At 43.6% G+C, this 20,001-nt stretch overlaps 1 protein-coding gene across 2 annotated transcripts in view; it reads left to right on the top strand.

Annotated features, from left to right (window-relative positions):
* Positions 1-20,001, top strand: part of DKK3 (dickkopf WNT signaling pathway inhibitor 3) — an 84,437-nt gene that overhangs the window by 54,221 nt on the left and 10,215 nt on the right. Inside the window, exons 5-6 of one of the 2 annotated variants that reach the window (XM_030200976.1) lie at positions 1,870-1,968; positions 7,247-7,388. In XM_030200976.1, the coding sequence (XP_030056836.1) occupies positions 1,870-1,968; positions 7,247-7,388 (241 nt within the window). The remainder of the gene's footprint in view (positions 1-1,869; positions 1,969-7,246; positions 7,389-20,001) is intronic. The other variant, XM_030200977.1, reaches the window with a different exon arrangement.

A 20,001-nucleotide genomic window follows, 5' to 3' on the forward strand; every position in this document is an offset into this window, starting at 1 on the left:
GAACACACATGTATGTCAGTCATTTTAGAACATACATATCTGTTTTCTGAATTTGTCACAGTATCGCTTTCGAAGAGCAGAAAAAAATGCTTTGGGTAAAGAGGGAGTGCTGTATAGAACGAGCAGTTTTCTCTAACCTGATGTCCCTCCTGATGTCAGTGCGCATTCCCGTTCTGAAATAGGGAATGCACATACAGCTTTTTGCCCCTTCCAAACCATTCTCAGACCAAACCCCTTTACCATGCTCACATACTGTAACATGCCTAGATTCGGTGTGGGATAAAATTTTTTAAATAAATATATTTACATTTTGGATGTGTATATGCTGGCTTTCTAAAATTGGGATTTAGACATGTGTACACATCTACATGCCAGTTTATGCAAGTCCAGAACACAAATATGGCTTGTAAACCTACTGCCTCGGTACATGCAGAGCTTTTGATTTTAAGGCTCTAACCAATAAAACACTCCCAGTGCAAGAAAATATCCAGCAAACGCCTATTCAATTAAATACGGAAGAACTCCCCCCTCACCTTAGTACAGTGTCTCCCCTCCCCTTGCCTGCCTCAAACCCTCTGTTTTTGTGGACAGCTCCTCAATTGCATAAATGTTTTTTTTTTTAATTCCACTAGAAAAACTGCCCAGCAAAGGCATCTGTGATACAAAAACCACCAGTAAACGGATTCTTTGTACTCTAAATGGGCACCTAATGAACTTGAAAATAAACATGTAAATTTATAATATATAAATGCCTAAAAATAGAAATTCTAGTTGTGTGTTGTATATTTGTGTTTGTTATACATGTATATTTTATGGTTTATGTATTAGAAACTGCTTTTATGAGTGTGTTTATGAATCCTGTCCTGGACATTTTCATTAAAGGATAAGTGTATACTGGGAAATCACACTTTTTTGAGCAGACATTTAAAAGATTTGGTGCCCTGTTTTATGTCCACCTTGATCCAGATTTCAAAATGTTGCAGATTAGCAGCACAATTGTATTTTGCAAGATAACTTTCACAGAATGCATCCTGACATGTTTTAGGAGTATAAGAGAGACTTCAGTCAGAAGGTAACTTGGTGGGCAGAGAGGCAGACAGCCTTTGAGAGGAAAGACTCGGGGCAAAGGCAAAATTCCCTTTCCTACTGGGATTTGAAAATTGAGGGGAAATGGGTGATGGGGAGGGAGAGAGGCAGATTATTTTTGTATTTTAGGAATGGAGCAGGAGAAATGGCAGAAGGGAGCAGTAAGGAGTTGGAATGTTGGAGCAGTGGGAGTGGGGAGGAGTATCGGATAGCATTTAATTCAGAAGTATGCAGAAGTCCTGTGATGAATTTTAAAGAGCAGTACAATGAATTTATACTGGCTCACAAACAGGGATGGGAAGCCAAATAAGCTTTTTAAGGCTAGGCTAAGAGGAGGTCATGTTAATCGAGCAACAAGAGGGATGGAATTTAGAAGCCATATATTGAACAGTAGGGTATAAGGAGCATGAAGGCATGAGTAAGACTCCAGCAGAGACTGTGCAAAATGTATGCCACAGGTGGGCAATAAAGAGGAGTGGGTTATTGAGCAATTTTTGTACTTGGATGATAGTAGTATGTAAGAGGGAAAAGAGACAGTCAAAAACTCAAAGAAGGAGACAGACAGAGTTGCAACAGATGCAGATGTGATACACTTTTCATCACCATGCAATGCCAGCTGTTCTGTTCTAGAGAATTTATTTTCCATTTCCAAAAGTATCAGCATGAGCTTGAGTCATTTAGCAAATCCCCTGGTGTTTTGTGTAATGATTTCTCTGTAGTATTTCTTGAACTGGAAACATTACCATATATAAGTTCATTAATTTATCTGTTTTATTCCTCAAGGAGTGTATGATTGACGATGACTGTGACAATGGAAAATATTGCCGGCTTGGTAACTTTGAATATAAATGTTTGCCATGCATAACCCAAGATGTAAGTATTGCATATTTTGTATCAATCATAACTTTTAAAATGCTAATTGTTTAACTTAAAAAAAAAAGCAAGGATTTGTAAAGTCAATTAAATCTAAAATCCAAACTGGTGGTACAATAATGTAGCTAGGATTAAGATGAGCCCCTATAACACCATCTCCATCCAATCTCTTTGCTTCCGTCTTTCCTCTTTGTCACACTTCTCTTGACCCACCCATATTTTGATCTATCTTTCACTTTTCCTCTTTTCTTTCACACCTTTTAATTATCATCCATTTTCCTTTCTATCTTCTCATTCCTTTTAACGTTCTCTCGGCCCTCTGTCTTCTGCTTCTTCAAGTTCTTCTTTTTCTTCCTCCCTCTTCTTCAAGATTTTCTTTCATTCCTCCCACACCTTCCATTGGTGGTGCTTCTGTAGGGCAGTGAGAGTGGCAGGTTAGTAGTGCATTATTCCAGTCTGTAGTGGAGGCTGCTCCTCCCTCATGCATTTCTAGTCCAAGTAGAAAGTATGGGGGGAGGAGAAGAAATAAAGTACCCTCCAAGAGTTGGGTTTGCACATTTCTGCCTTCACTGCCATTTTGCAGTGATTAGAAAGAGGGGCAGTGCTGGTGCTGCTTATCTAACAATTGGGGGGGAATAGTGGGATTACTAGATGACTTCACTTGGTTGCAGTTACACTCCCTTCTCTTCTGCTTGGCCACACCTGATACAACATACCAATTCAGTCCAAGTCCTGAGCGTGACACAAAAGGATATAGGCATCATTGTTAAATTCAAGCTGTGGCGGAACAGGGGACTTCCATGCTTGGTGATTTGTATTGCTGCTCTTTGAAACGTTTTCCCCTTCAGCATATTTCCCTTGTTTGGCCAGCAGGCGGTGTCTGACATACGTACTATAGCTGTAGCAGAGGTCTGTTTCTTTTTTTTTTTCTTTTTTTTTTTTAGCTAAATTCCCCAAAAGGAAGAGAAGGCAAACCTCCGAGGAGAAAAGTAACCTGCAGTGTCAGTGGTCAAACATCCTGAATGCTAATGCTTTGTGCCCTGATTGGCCCTGAAGCCAAATATCTATCCCAGAATGTGCTAGAACTCTCCATTCTCATCCCCAACAGATGCTACTTAGGCAGTAAAAAATGTCCAGCTAGATTCAACATCAAATCCTTGTTGTTTTACATGTTCCTGTTTGCTGTGTTTCACTTTTTTACCGTTCACTGTTCTATTACTGATAATAAACCTATTGGTTTATTAGTTCTGGTGTCCTGGACTAAGAATCCTGGCAATTTGTGTTCACAGTCTGTGGGTGGTTTTTTCCTGGGATTGTGGCCCCCGTGTCCCTGGACCCCCTTGCAATTGTAGGTGCAAGTGCAGGCGAGCCTAGGCAGTGTTTGGCCAGACCCTCCAGGTGGCCACAGGGTTATTCCCGGGTGGGTGCTAGGGGTAGTGCTAAGGTATCATGTGACACCAGCTACAGCAAGAAAGGCATCAAATATACTCAGATGCGTAGCACAAATCTACAAGTATACAAGATTCTATGGATACCATTCCTGAAGTGCAGTAGAACTGTCTTGTAGATATGTGCTAATCGGTGAGACCTTGTATTGGACTAATATATTTCTAGTTAGCTTTCTAAATCTATGTTCCCTTCATCAGTTCTGCAGTGACCAAATGGAAGAAGCACAGCTCTTGAAAGCTAGTCAAAAATGAATTAAGGTAGTTCAATAAAAAGGTCTCACCTGTAGTTTTTGACCTTTATTTTTAAATTGTAGTGGGAAATTTTGCTACTCCTTTTTTTTCTCCCCTGTCACAAATAGATTTTAGTGGACATTTTTTTGAAATCAAGATATGATTGCAAAATGATTTTGACTTACTTCATGATCTATTTTCATATATTCTAGAAATAATGGCTCTCAAATTCAGTCCTCGAAAACCCTCATCAGGTTTAGCAGTTGGGGTAATCACTATACCTGATAATAGCAAAAGGCATGCAGGCATCACTTGTGAACGTTCATTGTGGTATGGTATTCTGACTAGAGCTACTGAAGATTCTTGAGGACTGGATTTGGAAACACTGTCTTGGAGGTTACTCTATCAAGAGTAAGATTTAGTACCTTTCCATTTGAGAAGGTGGATGCATGATTGAAGTGAGAATTAATCTCTACAAAAACCAAGATGGAAGAAGATATGGAATGAGGTCCTAGAACAGGGGTGCAGGAGTTTAGGCCTTAAGTACTGCAAACAGGACAGGTTTTCAGGATATTTCTAATAAATATTAATTCCAATGAAAATAATGCAACTATTATATCAGATTCACCATGCCTAATATGTAATAAAAAAAAACACTTTATTAATGCACCTATAAAAAGTACTAAAATCCTATAATGCAATCAGAACCTCAAATGCACTGTCATATATCCTTCTTATATATCACAACCAGTCTTTTCTCCCAATACTCAAAACTTTCCTTCTTTAAATTGCTTTGTAAGTTCGCTGAAAATATTGTCTTCAATCCTTGATCAATCTCTATCACAAATGTGATTCAACAGAGAGCTTCCTTTGTTTAGGATAACTGTAATATGGCTTTTACCAGTTGCTTATGTAAACGACAATATTACTACAGGAACTTTATTCTAACATCGCGGCTGTAATTTTCGACAGACACGCTTGCTTTTGAAGAATCTCTTCATCAAATGAGGCATTGGACTTATACATTTTGCACACTTCTTAACTAAATCCTGACCCCTGAGGCAGGCGTTGTTTAACGCCGAAACATGGCCCGTGTCAGGTCACCTGTTAATAAAGGACTCCTGTTGTCTCAGTCTTGAAGGCTCAGTGTTGCTAGTATTGTGATCCACACATCGTTCACATCTCATATAGGTGATCGTACAGTTAATTATTTGGGTGTTCAGATACAGGTGCAGCAAGGAGGGTGTATCACACAGTCTTATCATAAGGAGACAGACAGAAATTCCATCCTCCATTATCGAAGTCATCATCCAGTTAAATTGAAGGACAGTATACACACTGGGCAATTTTTACGTATTAAAAGATTGTTTAAAAATCAAGCTCAAAATATGAAAATGCGTTTTTTCCAGTGGGGATATCCTAAAAAAATTGTACACAAAGTGGGCATATAATACAGATCGCACATGGTTAATGCATCAAACTGTAAAACAGCAGGAAAATCGTATGACTTGTGTTTTGCCATATACTCATGCAGTTATTCATAAAAATGTGATTGAAAGCATTGGTATATATTGTCATTGTATCCGTAATTCAATCTAATACCAAGGTTTGTGTATACCAGGGACGGCAATTTGGGGGAAAAATTGTCAAATGTCATTCAAAGAATACCTAGGGATGTACTTTGGGGCACTTTAAATGTCAAGGATGCACTTATTGTGCTTATGCCATAGAAACTGATTCAGTAGTTATCCCCGATTCATCAGGTTGAGTTCATGTTTTACGTGTTCATAGTATAACTGAACATGAGCTTCTCTAAAACAGCCTTTAGAAAGACTTTAGAGGTTAAAGGCACTCCAAATCAAAGGAACAAGCTGATTTTTATTGTTATACCAGCGTGTTCTTTGGATTTGGAGTGCCTTTAACCTCTAGAGTCTTTCTAAAGACTGCTTTAGAAAAGCTCTTGTTCAGAATTAGAAGTTACTCTACAACTACTTACAAGCATATGAGACTCCTGATGCAGGCACAATATCTGAAACATAGTGCCGTGTCGAGTCCTTTTATGCAATAAACTTGAATTTGATACATCATTGCCCACATGTTTTTTCTGGAAGAGTCCTGTTGACTGCGTTACTCCATTCTTCTGGTCTCTTAGAACATAGAGTGGAGTGGAGGAGTGGCCTAGTGGTTAGAGCACTGGTCTTGCAATCCAGAGGTGGCCGGTTCAAGTCCCACTACTGCTCCTTGTGATCTTGGGCAAGTCACTTAACCCTCCATTGCCTCAGGTACAAACTTTAGATTGTGAGCTCTCCTGGGACAGAGAAATATCCAGTGTACCTGAATGTAACTCACCTTGAGCTACTACTGAAAAAGGTGCGAGAACAACATTTTATTTTTGATTGGCAAAGAGTACATCCCAAAGGGTTAAATAAAGAGATAGATTGGCAATTAACGTAGAGTTTAAACAGTATTCAACCAATGAGTACTGTCTATTTAATATGCATGCTTCGGTGTCTTGTGAACATGGACAGCCATGTTGAAAACATTTGTTCTGTGTGAAGAATCCCACGCTGATTTAATGACCATGTGTAGGTTCTTAAAATATTGTGTTTAGATTTATTATATGGTAAGTTGTATTATAGGATGAATAAATGGAAATGTATATTTGTATTTGTGCTCATATTTGCAGTAAGCCCCTGAAGACGCTACTCAGCGAAACATGGTCCATGTTGGGCTGTAACTGTTATTGTTGAGAATGTTTTAACCATATGAATCCAAATGATACTGTCAATATGGATCAACAGAAGGATGATTTCTAGTCCATGAAGATCTGGCCAAGTGCCTTATTACAGTTATCCTAATCAAAGGAAGCTCTCTGTTCAGTTATATTTGTGATAGAGATTGATCAAGGATTGAAGACTATATTGTCATTGAACTTACAAAGCAATTTAAAGAAGAAACGTTTTGACTATTGGGAGAAAAGACTGGTTGTGGTGTATAAGGATATTTGATAGTGCATTTTGAGGTTCTGATTGCATTATGGGATTTTTGTACTTTTTTCATATGTGCATTAATAAAGTGGGGTTTTTTTTAATTGCGTATTACACATGGTGAATTTGATATACGATGATTAGATTATTTTCATTGGAATTGATATAGAGTAACTATATTGACATTGTTTTGTACCTAACAAAATTGTATGTAATAAATATTATATGTAAATCTCTCTCATGCATAATTAGAGAGCAGAAAACTTGCCCTGTTTGCAGTACTGGAGGTCTGAACTCCTTTGTCCATGAACTAAAATAAAGTGAACTGGGGGTAAAAGTTGCCTAGTTTCTGACTTGGAGGTACTGAGGCTCATTCTTGTTTTTAATGCTGTCTTCCCAAATGATAAAAGATGCTGATGTCTTTTTCCTGCTTTAAGGCTATGACCTACTATTCTGAGACATAAAACTTTCTGTCTGGCTTGACTGGAAGTTCTACATTTCTTCATGTCATGTTGCAATGCTGCATTTTCTTAGTGTATAAACCTATCCTGTTTTCAGCATTTCTTAGCAGTGACTATGTAACTCCTACTAAAGGAGGGCTTGCATTTTGTTTCTGTGCAGTGCTCTCGAGATGGCGAATGCTGCGGAGGGAAGCTCTGTGTGTGGGGTCAGTGTACCCAAGCAGCTTCAAAAGGAGAGAATGGAACCATTTGTGAAAGTCAGCAGGAGTGCAATCCAGGACTGTGCTGCGCTATTCATAAAAGTAAATGCTTGTGCCAATTTTAATTCTGCCCAAAATGTAGCAGTAGTTTTGCTTTTCTATGGTGGCTGGATCTCTTTGTAAATGCATGGCAGAAGAGACCACTGCTTTATATCTACAGCTATAGATATACGATATTGGTCACTTAAGGGCTTTTTTACTAAGCTGGGGCCTGTGGTAGTTAGGACCAGGGGCGTAGCCACGGGGGACCTCGGGTGCCCAGGCCCTCACCCCAGCATCTGTGCATCCACTGCCTCTCTCCTTCCATCCAGTCTTATCCCATTCCTCTGTCCTTCCCCTCCCATCCCTTATTACCTGGTTGGTTTCTCTCTCCCTTTCCATATATCCACATCAAGCAGCACAATTTTCCTTCCTACCTCCTCTTGCAGCTCTGCTGGCCTGCGCTAATAAATAACCCAAAGAAGACGTGGGACCATGGTTCTTTGTCTGCCGCAACTGTTTCCTGTGCCAGCCCAGGAAGTTTACGTGAGAGGCGGGGGAACTGGGACAGGAAACAGTAGTGGCAGGCAGAGAGCCGTGGTCCCACGCGTCGTCTTTGGGTTATTAGCACGGGACAGCAGAACTGCAAGAGGAGGGAGGAAAATTATGCTGCTTGATGTCCGTACATGAAAGAGGAGAGAGAAAGGAACTGGGTAATACGAGATGGGTGGGGAGGGACAGAGAAATGGTGTAAGACTGGATGGGAGGGGGGAAAAGGAGAGAGAGAGAACATAGGGGCAGTACTGGATAGGGGGGGAGAGAGAGAGACAGGCAGTGTTGGATGGGCTGGAGAGACTATTGCATGGTAGATGGGCAGGGGGAGAGAGAGAAAGAGGGACAGGGCTGGATGGGGGAAGAGAGATAGGTAAGGGCAATGCTGAATGGTGTAGGGGCAGTGCTGCATGCTAGAGGGAGAGAGAAAGACAGGCAATACTGGATGGGGGGGGGGGGTAGGAAAGATAGAGCAGATGATGGATGGTGAGAGAAAGGGGCAATACTTACACTCTCTCTCTCTTTCTCCATATAGATAGATATAGAGAGATAAGGACAATGCTGAATGGTGCAGGGGGATGTGGGAAGAAAGATGGGGCAATGCTGTATTCCAGGTGCAGAGACCGACAGACAGAGGCAGTACTGGATGGTGGGGCAGGGGAGAGAGAAACAGGAAATACTGGATAGAGGGACAGAGGAGATACTGGATGGCGGTGTGGGAAGAGGAGAAAGGATGCTGGATAGCAGGGGGGAGAGAGAGCTACACAGAGGTAGAAGATGCTAGATGGCAGATGGTAGAGAGACACACAGAGGGTGGAGATATTTGATGGCAGAGGTAGAAAGAGAAGATTCTGGATGGCAGGGGGAAAGAGGAAATAATTATTGAAAGACTGGGAAAGAAGAGGAAGAAGAATGGGAGGGCCAGAGTGAGGGAAAGAAATGGAAAGCTGTAGGTAGACAGTAAAAAGAGGGAGATTGAAATCTGAATTGATAAGCAAAAAAAAATAAGGAAGAAATCTAAAAGGAACAGATTTTGAGTTGGATGTAGTGGAGTAGGTGAAGAAGACAGAGGGAGAGAAAAAAATGACAAATGGACAGGAGACCTTTGGGGAAAAAAAGAGTTAAAAGAAGACAGGAAAGCAGTACCCAGAGACTGGACCAACACAGAAAAATTAAATGGCCAGACAGCAAAGGTAGAAAAAATAATTTTATTTTTAAATTTAGGATGAAGAATGTGGTAGCTGTGTTAGTTCACTTTAAAAGTTAATAAGTAAAAGAAAAATGTAAAAGGTGACACTTCTTTATTGGACTATATCCATTTTTTGACTAGCTTTCTTAAGCCAAAACCTCCTTCCTAAGTCAAAACAAGCTTACCATAACCGGTATACTGTTCAGACCTGAAGAAGGAGACTTTGGCATAAGAAAGGTAGTCAACAAATGTATTTAGTAGTCCACAAAAAAAAGGTAGCACTTTATTTTCCTTTTTCATTTTGGGGTCTGTTTACTAAGCCACGCTAGTGACTTCCACACGGCATTGCCAACACAGCCCATTCAAAGTGGATGGGCTGTGTCATTGCTAGCCGCGCTAGCGACTTAGTAAACCCCAGCATTTATTTGTTAATTTATAATGTAGCAATTAGAATATGTCCATTTTTTAAATTTACATCTGCACAGTACAGGACATGCATCTGTTTCTATTTCTCTGGTGTTGCACTGTATGCAAAGTCTTGCTTCTTGGGGGTTCATTTTAAATTTTGTCTTCAAATTTCTGCTTTTAGTTTGTTTACTTATTCTGTATTTGATGGTCTACTTGCGTTCGTGAGTGAAAAAGGCCAGGTATTCTGTTAGCATTCAATGTCTGTGTAGTATTGATCTATACTAATCCATCTTATTTAGTTCTGCAATAGCTGTATTGATGATCTACTGCCCACTGCAATATTTACTGTGTTGAGTGTTCCTAGGTAGAGTTCTTGTTGTGTTACCTCTGTAAGTTAGTGGTGTTATGGTAAAGTAGATTAGCTCTATAGGTCCTGTGTAATTTTTCTAGGTTTTGCATTACAAGCACTTCACAATAAGTTTGGAACTGCAGAATGTTTGTTTTTACTGAGATGACACCAAAATTAGAATTTTTTTTTTTGGTATGGTGAGTTCCATTGGGAGGCGGGGCTGGTGTATGGGTTGTGGGGCTAGTTCTGGGCAAGACTTCTACGGTCTGTGTCCTGAAAATGGCAGATACAAATCAAGGTAAGGTATACACAAGAAGTAGCACATATTTATCTTGTTGGGCAGACTAGATGGACCGTGCAGGTCTTTTTCTGCCGTCATCTACTATGTTACTATGTTCCTGAGGAAATGCTTCTGTTCTGCTTTACATAAGAACTTAAGAAAAGCCGAGGGGGTCACTTGATGGCATCGACCTGAATGGATGCCTGATGGCTTTGCTCCTCACCCCTCATCTTCCAAACCTACCTAAATACAGTAACTTGTGCAGGAAGCACAATTAGAGTTTTAAGGGCAGGAAGCAGAGACTGCTGGAAGAGACGCAAAGTTTTTCTCTCCCTCTGAGCGATGCCCGTCAAGACACCAAGGCCTGATCGGGAGAAAGGCAACGCAGCGCACAAGAAAATGGCAGATTCTCGGTCCCTATCTAAATCGCCAGCTCACCTCCCAGGCCTGCAGGATGATAACATGCAAGTGTCCATGCGGCACTTGTCCCAGATGCTGGATGACAAGTTGTCTAAGCTACACGAAGGAATTGAGGAGATCAAAGACAGTATTGCGGACCAAGCGGCGCGGCTTCAACAGGCGGAAGACCGCATCTCCGCCCAAGAGGATCATGTGGCGGTGGCGGAGACTCACATTAGTGAGCTGGAGGCCCGAGTACGAACCCTCACAGACAGGGTCGAAAACCATGGTAGACGGAAGAATCTCCGCCTGATCGGATTACCTGAGTCGATCCCGGAATCTGAGCTGAAGGAGCTTCTGGAGCAATGGCTGCAGAAAACACTGGGGCTGCCCGCGGAGGTAGGTCCAGTCCATGTGGAGTGCGCAGGGAGGACCTGGGAAAAGCTCGCCCAGTTATTGTAAGATTTTTGAATTATGCAGTTAAGTCAAAATTATTGGAACTGTACAAAAAACAGCGTGCATTGGAGTATAAAGGCAGTAAGTTGCTGCTCTTCCAGAACTTCTTGCTGAGGGTAATGGAATAGAGAGAGCTTTTAGCGCCTTACCACTCACAATTGTTTGTGAAAGGTAATCGTTTTGCTTTCCTGTACCCAGCCAAAGTGAAGATCACGTATGAGAATCGTACTGTGAGCCTGACTAAGGTTGAGGAACTAAAGGCATTGCTGGAGAAGATTCCTGAAGCATAGAGGCCTGCTCTGTGGTGCGGGGATGATGTATCTTGAGGGGCTGCATCTCTTTTGCAACTGACTGTTTGTGAGGACAAACCGGCGGAATTTAGCGCTATGAAGAACTGTTTTTGCGGAAAGGCTCTCTCATTCATACATGTCTATGCATGTGTAGTTGACCGGGCGCTTGAGTTTCATGAATGTGAAAAGCCCAGAGCGAAGGTGCTACTTCTTAGGAAAAAATACGAAGTGGCAATGTGGTGCTCACAAAGTGTCTCTGTCTTTGCACCCTGTTGGGTAACTTATGTTCAAGTGATGTTTTTATATTTTTGATATGCAAGTTTTGAGTATTACAGGCGGCTTAGGCTGCGGGATGTGTACTGTGTGAGGTGGGTTTGGGGGGGGGGGGAGCGTGGCGGGAAGTTTTTGTTTTTTCTAGGGAGTGTCAGGGGTACATGTGAGGAGTGTGTAAGGAGCAGTGCCTGGAGGGAGGTATGCATATGGGGACGACGAGAGGACTGGAGGGGGCAGACAATGCGAGGGGGGGGAGGTGAAGGGAGGGAGGGGAATTTGAATTTGATTGGTGAGTCTTGGGTCGGGAATAGGAGGGGGGTGAGAATGTGGCTGGGGTGTGTGTGGCTTTAGGTGGGTTTGGGAGCGGTGATGACTACCTGGAGGATAGTAGGGGTGGGGATGGTAGGGGAGAGGGCTATAGAGGAGGGGAGGGGGTTCTTTTCACTGAGTTTAAGATGAGTGCTGAACAGGGAAGCAGGTCACAGGGGATTAAGGGGGTTCCTTCTTGGGGGCTGAGGCTGACAGATTTCAATTGTAGGATGGGCTGGGTGAGGCATAACCTACTAAAGCAAAACAACACAACGAGATGGGGTGGTCTAGCTGGGACGCTACCCCAAAGGTCAACTATAACTCTATGGTTCTGTAGATCTAACCAGGTGCAATGGGGCTATGGGTAGTCTGCGGGTGGCGACCTTGAATGTGGATGGTATTTACTCCCCCAAAAAGAAGAAAAAGATTTTAAATTACTTGAAGAGGCTTAAAGTAGATGTTCTAATGGCCCAGGAAGCCCACACCCCCTTCAGAACAAGTCAAATTAAATTAAGATTGGGTGGGGGAGATTGCTTTTGCTTCCTTCAGTAACAGGCAACGGGGGGGGGGGGGGGGGGGGCTGACTATTCTTATTCACAAAGCATTGGGTTTCACTAGATACAGGTTAATACAGGACCAAGAAGGGAGATACGTAATATGGGCTGGGGTTTTGGAGGGCCAAAAGATTGCCCTTTGCTTGGTGTATGCCTCAAATGTGTACTCTGAAAAATTTTTCTCCTTACTTGTAGCAGCACTAGTGCCGCTGTGAGAATATCAGCTGGTGGTAGGCGGGGATTTCAATATCACTGCAGATCCTGCCATTGATTGTAATCCACCAAAAAAGAGGCCCAAAGGTCTAGAAGGCAAGGGGATAAGCTTACTTCAGGCTGAATTAGGCCTGATTGATACTTGGCGGGTGCTGCATCCTGATTTTTGAGAATACACTTTCTACTTGCAGGTGCACAAAGTACAGGCAAGACTGGATTATATTCTAGTAGCCCCTTCCCTTTTCACTGCGGATCACTCTGCGGATTTTGAAATGGGGGCAGTATCAGATCATAGTATGGTCTGGGTGGATATGGGAATAAAGGGGAGGAAGGCCTCGACAGGGTGGTGTATGAGCCCAACGCTGTACTTGGACTCTGAATTTAGGGATTTCCTCAGAGAGGAGTGGCAACATTATTTACAGGACAATAAGCCCAGTGACACCTCGCCCATTAACTTCTGGGAAGGTGGTTATGAGAGGGAAAATTATAGAGTATACAGCCCGCACGTGCAAGAAGCGGGATGAAGAGCTAACACTCTTGCTCAAGCAGCTCCAGGAACTCTGGGGGAGGGTGACAGCGGGGAAACAGGGCACCAGAGACACATATAACGACGTGAAAAGCCGCTTAAATGAGATCTTAAATCAGTGTCCTGAGAGACATCCAACTGTATAAATATAATTTGCATAGGTGGGAAAACAAGGCAGACAGACTGCTGGCAACAGTAGTGCGTAACTGGCCGGCGAGGCAATTAATCTCCCGTGTTAAGTTACAATCAGGGCAGCGGTCCATGAAACAAAAGGAGATTCAAGCTGCATTTGTAGATTTCTATAAAGCACTATATGATTCAGGGCACTGTGACGTTGCATAGCGTGAGGCTTTCTTTAAGGGACTGGACCTCCCGACTCTGACACAAGAGCAGCTGAAATTTTTTAATGCACCTTTCAGGGGGGAAGAAATTCAGTCTGCTATTAAAAAACTTAAATTGGCTAAAGCACCAGGACCAGACGGGCTGGGCGCTGAATATTACAAGATACTGGGGGCTCAGGTTATTGGTCCCTTCTGTGACTTGTGCCAGGCATTATGCACTCCGGGTCAGCTCACAGGTGCCTTGACTCACGCCTTTATAATAGTACTGCCCAAACCTGTAAGAGACCCTGAGAATTTGTGCTCCTACCATCCCATTTCCTTGTTAAATCAAGGTATCAAGATATTCGTGGGAGTCTTGGCTTGTAGGCTGGGAAAAATTCTTCCGAACCTAATACAAGGTGATCAGACAGGCTTTGTGCCAGGAAGATATGCATCCACTAACATTATTCAATCCCTGAGCGTTCTTCAGACAAATGGGAAGGGGGGAACAAGCGACGACATTATTGTGAGCTTAGATGCGGAAAAAGCTTTTGATAAGATTCTTTGGGATCACCTGTTTTGGATATTGCTGCAGATCGGCATATTTGGGGAGTTCTTAACAGGAATAAGAGCCCTTTACAGCAGACCCATGGCGCAAATTCTTGTCAATGGCGAGCTAACCGAGTCCTTTGCTTTGGAGCGGGGTACAAGACAAGGGTGCCCCCTTTCCCCGATGCTGTTTATGCTGTCCCTTGAGCCTTTAGCGTGTAAAATCAGACAGACTAACACATTAAAGGGCATAACGGTAGGAGCCCAAGAATATAAAATTAATCTGTTTGCTGATGACATGCTGATATTCCTGAGTCAGGCGTCAGGGGCGATACCAGTGCTAATTGACCTCATCCAGAAGTTTGGGGCTTTCTCTGGGCTTAAGATTAATTTTGAGAAGTCAGAGGCAATGGCGATTTCTAGTAACTGTGCATGCAAACGATTACTGGATTTTCCCCTAACCTGGGCGTCAGGCCCAATGAAGTACCTGGGCATGTTTTTACATCTAGATCAAAGTGTCATGTAACATAACATAGTAGATGACGGCAGAAAAAGACCTGCACGGTCCATCCAGTCTGCCCAACAAGACAAACATATGTGTATACCTTACCTTGATTTGTACCTGCCTTATTCAGGGCACAGACCGTACAAGTCTGCCCAGCAGTACTTCCCGCCTCCCAACCACCAGTCCCGCCTCCCATCACCGGCTCTGGCACAGACCGTATAAGTCTGCCCTCCACTATCCTCGCCTCCCAACCACCAACCCCTCTTCCCCCCCCACCTGCTCCGCCACCCAATTTTGGCTAAGCTTCTGAGGATCCATTCCTTCTGCACAGGATTCCTTTATGCATATCCCACGCATGTTTGAATTCCATTACCGTTTTCATCTCCACCACCTCCCGCGGGAGGGCATTCCAAGCATCCACCACCCTCTCTGTGAAAAAATACTTCCTGACATCTTTCCTGAGGCTGCCCCCCTTCAACCTCATTTCATGTCTTCTCGTTCTACCGCCTTCCCATCTCCGGAAAAGATTTGTTTGCGGATTAATACCTTTCAAATATTTGAACGTCTGTAACATATCACCCCTGTTCCTCTTTCCTCCAGGGTATACATGTTCAGGTCAGCAAGTCTCTCTTCATACGTCTTGGAACGCAAATCCCGTACCATTCTCGTAGCTTTTCTTTGCACCGCTTCCATTTTTTTAACATCCTTCGCAAGGTATGGCCTCCAAAACAGAACACAATACTCCAGCTGGGGCCTCACCAACGACTTGTACAGGGGCATCAACACTTCCTTTCTTCTGCTGATCACACCTCTCTCTATACAGCCTAGCAACCTTCTTGCTACGGCCACCGCCTTGTCACACTGTTTCGTCGCCTTCAGATCCTCGGATACTATCACACCAAGATCCCTCTCCCCCTCAGTACCTATCAGACTCTCACCGCCTAACACATAAGTCTCTCTTGGGTTTCTACTCCCTAAGTGCATCACTTTGCATTTCTTCGCATTGAATTTTAATTGCCAAACCTTAGACCATTCTTCTAGCTTCCTCAGATCCTTTTTCATGCTTTCCACTCCCTCCCGGGTGTCCACTCTGTTGCAAATCTTAGTTTCATCCGCAAATAGGCAAACTTTACCTTCTAACCCTACGGCAATGTATAGGAAGAATGTAAGGGAGAAAATAGAGGCTGTTAGGAGCCTCTGTATTAGGTGGAGGGACTTCCCCATCTCAGGGCAGGTGGCACTAATCAAAATGGTTCTGTTGCCCAAAATCTTGTATCCCCTTCAGATGATGCCCCTCTGGGTGACTAGTAAGGATGAGAAAGAGTACAGGGGAGTGATATCTTCATTCATTTGGGGTAAGAGGTGCGCCCATATAGGGCTAAACAAATTGACCAGAGTAAGGGGAGAGGGAGGAGTCAATCTGCCGGATCTTAGACTATATAATGTTGTGGCACTATTGCGCTGGATACATGAACTTCACACTGAACAGTTTGCATTTGCTCCCCCGGGTGTATGGGAATTGGCGGCCTCACCTTTCTCGGTCTTTAATGCAGTTCACTGTAAGGGGGTATGAGTTAAACTACCCCCCCTTCTACAACCCCTTAAGCTGTCCTGGGAGTGGTGGAGAAGCCGCCTGGGGGAAGCAGTAGGCCCGTCCCCTTTCTTGGAAATTAGGGACAGTCCAAGCTTCCCTGCAGGGCAGATCAGATCGCAGTTCAGAGCATGGGCTAGCCAGGGATGCCGGTATGTGGGACAGATGACGGAGGTGGGGAGAGAGTCAATGCCCAACCTTTGCACAGTGTAGGGACTTCTGGCAGATGCCCCAGAGCTCATTTTTTTCAATATATGCAGCTCCGGCATTATATTCATACATTGATGGGAAAAGATCGGAATTCTCCAGCCTTCACTGGGCTGGACACGGCTTTCATCCAGACGCCCAGCGAACACAACAAGCTATCTAAATGGTATCGCATGGGGCGAACTTGGCAGCTCTCCGCCTTCTTTGAGCAACTCTCGAGGCAGAGGGGTGTATTAATGGGGAAGTAGGTATCCATCCAGGAACTAGCACGGTGTTTCGTATTGGCGTTCAAAATTACTCCTAATGTAGGTCTTCATGAGATTCAATTTAAAATCAAACATATAAATGGCGAGTGACCGTACTCACTCGCAAATGTGCAGTAGAGACTTCCCTCTCTGTCCCGCCCCCGTGTCAATATGTGATGACGGGGGCGGGACAGAGCGGGAAACTGCATGAAGCCGCCGACGTCGCTACCGCTCCCCCCCTCCACCTGGCCCAAGCACTCTCTTCGGTATTGAACTTACATTGGTGAAACAGCACGCAGAACAGCTGAGCTCCCGTTGCCCTTTCTTCCCTGCCTGTGTCCCGCCCTCGCCGATGTTACGTCACACGAGGGCGGGACACAGGCAGAGAAGGAAGGCCGAAGGGAGCTCAGCTGATCTGCGTGCTGCTTGCGTTTCGCCGATGTAAGTTCAATACCGAAGAGAGAGGGCCCGGGCCGGGTGCAGGGGTAGCCCTGGGGGGGGGGGGGGGGGGGGGGGGAGCCTTGCCAAAATCTCATACTAGCCCGTTTTAACGGGCTCAACGGCTAGTCTTACATAAAGCATATCTTACTAGAAGCAGGGGCAAGGCCATGGGGTTGTGGGAATCTGAAGAGTGTGAGAAGTGCATGAACAGAAGGGGAACACTGGTACATCATTTTTTGGAGTGTCACCATCTGCGGGAGTTCTGGAGGGGAGCCCAGGGCCTCTTAGAAGAGGTTTTGGGTACACCGGTGAAGTGGTCCTATGGGATCCTGCTTATGGTGTTGGACTCTGACCTTGTGGCACAGGACTTTTCTGATACACAATGCCAATTTATCTTATTAGCTCTGGTGTTAGTGAGAAAGGTCATCCCTACAGCACTGGGTGGACAAGGCCCCTCCTCCCATTGCTAAGTGGTACGCAACCATGACACAGATGGAAAAGTGGGTGCAGGAGGGGTCTTTGAACCCTAACCGAAAACGAGTTCAAGCTTACATTAGTATATGGCGGAGATGCCAGGCCTGCTTAATGCAGCGAACAACACCAAGGGTGTAGCCTCATGGATCGTAGGGATGATCAGTCTCAGGGGAGGGAGAAGGAAGGGAAGGAGTGGGGGATAGAGAGGGAGGGAAAGTGGAAGGGCGGGGGTAGGGGAAGCGCTTTAAAAATGAAAAAGGAGAGTGCATGTTGAATATGTTATATTTTATTTGGCTCTGAAGGTAACATGGACTGCTGGTTGTTTGTATTAGAAGTTAATCATCTCACATTATCGCACTCATTTTATTGTTCTTGATAGCTTAATGTATATACGGTTGAATGAGAGATGTGATCCAGTGGTGCTTAATTCTGTTTGTTATGCATTTCTCCTGCTAATAAAAACAGTAAAAAAAAAAAAAAAAAACTTAAGAAAAGCCATATTGGGGCAGAGTGATGGTCCATCTAGCCCAGTATCCTTTCAGCAGTAGCCAATCCAGGTCGCAAGTACCAAGTACCTGGCAGAATCCTGAGTAACAAGATTCCATGCTGCCAACCCCAGGGATAAGTAGTGGCTTTTCCCATCTCTACCTTAATAGCAGTTTATAGACTTTTTTTCCTCCAGGAACTTATCCAAACCTTTTTTTAAGCCCAGATACACCAACTGCTATTACTACATTCTCTGGCAGTGAGATCTAGAGCTTAACTATTCATTTAGTGAAAAAATATTTCCTTCTATTCATTTTAAAAGTATTACCAGAGTGTCCCCTAGTCTTTATACTTTTTGAAAGAATGAACAATCAATTCACGTTTACCTGTTCTACTCCACTCAGGATTTTGTCGAACTGTATCATATCCCCCCTCAGCCATCTCTTCTCTAAGCTGGAGTGCTAACCTCTTAAGCCTTTCCTCATATGAGAGGAGTTCACTTCCCTTAACCATTTTTGTTGCCCTTCTTTAAACCTTTTCTAATTCTGCTATATCTTTTTTTATTTTTGTTAATATCATTCTTAGAGGAGGGATTATGGCACTTTATGTGGATGCAAAATCTATATTTAAATTAACAGCAAATTTAATAGTGTCAGGGGTTGATATTTTTGTATATTAGATTTTCAGACTACATAATTAGAGTTCTACTTCAAAGGTAATAAGCATCACCATGCTGGGACAGACCAATGGTCCATCGAGGCCAGCACCCTGTCACGGACAGTGGCCAAACGAACAAGCAATTTGTCCCGCCCATCCTAGAAATACTGTATTATTCCCTTGTCCATTCAATAACATTCTATGGCTTTTCCCCCCAGGAAGCCGTCCAACCCTTTTTTGAAGTCCGCTAAGTTTAACCGCCTTTTCCGGCAGCGAATTCCAGAGTTTAACTACACGTTGAGTGAAGAAAAATGTCCTCTGATTCGTTTTAAATTTACCACACTGCAGCTTCATCGCATGCCCCCTTGTCCTAGTATTTTTGGAAAGCGTAAACAGACGCTCCACATCGACCTGTTCCATTCCACTCATCTTATTGACCTCTATCATATCTCCACTCAGCCGCCTTTTCTCCAAGCTGAAGAGCCCCAGCTTCTTTGGCCTATCCTGATAGGGAAGTCGGCCCATCCCTTGTATCATCTTTGTCGCCCTTCTCTGCACCTTTTCCAGTTCCACTGTATCTTTTTCGAGGTGCGGCGACCAGAATTGAACACAATACTCGAGGTGCGGTCGCACCATGGAGCGATACAATGGCAGAATGATATCCTTATTTTTTGTTTTCAATCCCCTTTCCTAATGATACCCAACATTCTATTTGCTTTCCTAGCCGCAGCAGCACATTGAGCAGAAGTTTTCAACGTATCATCAACAATGACACCTCGATCCCTTTCTCAGTCCATGACTCCCAACGCTGAACCTTGCATGACGTAGTTATAGTTTGGGTTCCTCTTTCCCACATGCATCACTTTGCACTTGTTCACATTAAATGCCATCTGCCATTTAGACGCCCAGTCTCCCAGTCTCATAAGGTCCTCTTGTAGTTTTTCACAATCTTCCTGCCATTTGACTACTTTGAATAACTTTGTGTCATCTGCAAATTTAATTACCTCACTAGTTACCTCCATCTCTAGGTCAGTTATGAACATGTTAAAAAGCAGAGGTCCCAGCACAGATCCCTGAGGGACCCCGCTAACTACCCTTCGCCATTGCGAATATTGACCTTTTAATCCTACTCTCTGTTTCCTATCTTTCAACCAGTTTTTAATCCACAGTATGACACTACCTCCGATACCATGTCCTTCTAATTTCCTCTGCAGTCTTTCATGAGGGACCTTATCAAACGCCTTCTGAAAATCTAGATACACAATTATCAACCGGCTCACCTTTGTCCACATGTTTGTTTACCCCTTCAAAGAAATGCAGCAGATTGGTGAGGCAAGACTTCCCTTCGCTAAATCCATGTTGACTTTGTCCCATTAGTCCATGCTTTTGAATGTGATCTGTAA

The sequence above is a fragment of the Microcaecilia unicolor genome, chromosome 4 (genome assembly GCF_901765095.1).
Source record: "Microcaecilia unicolor chromosome 4, aMicUni1.1, whole genome shotgun sequence".
NCBI classification, from domain to species: Eukaryota; Metazoa; Chordata; class Amphibia; order Gymnophiona; family Siphonopidae; genus Microcaecilia; species Microcaecilia unicolor.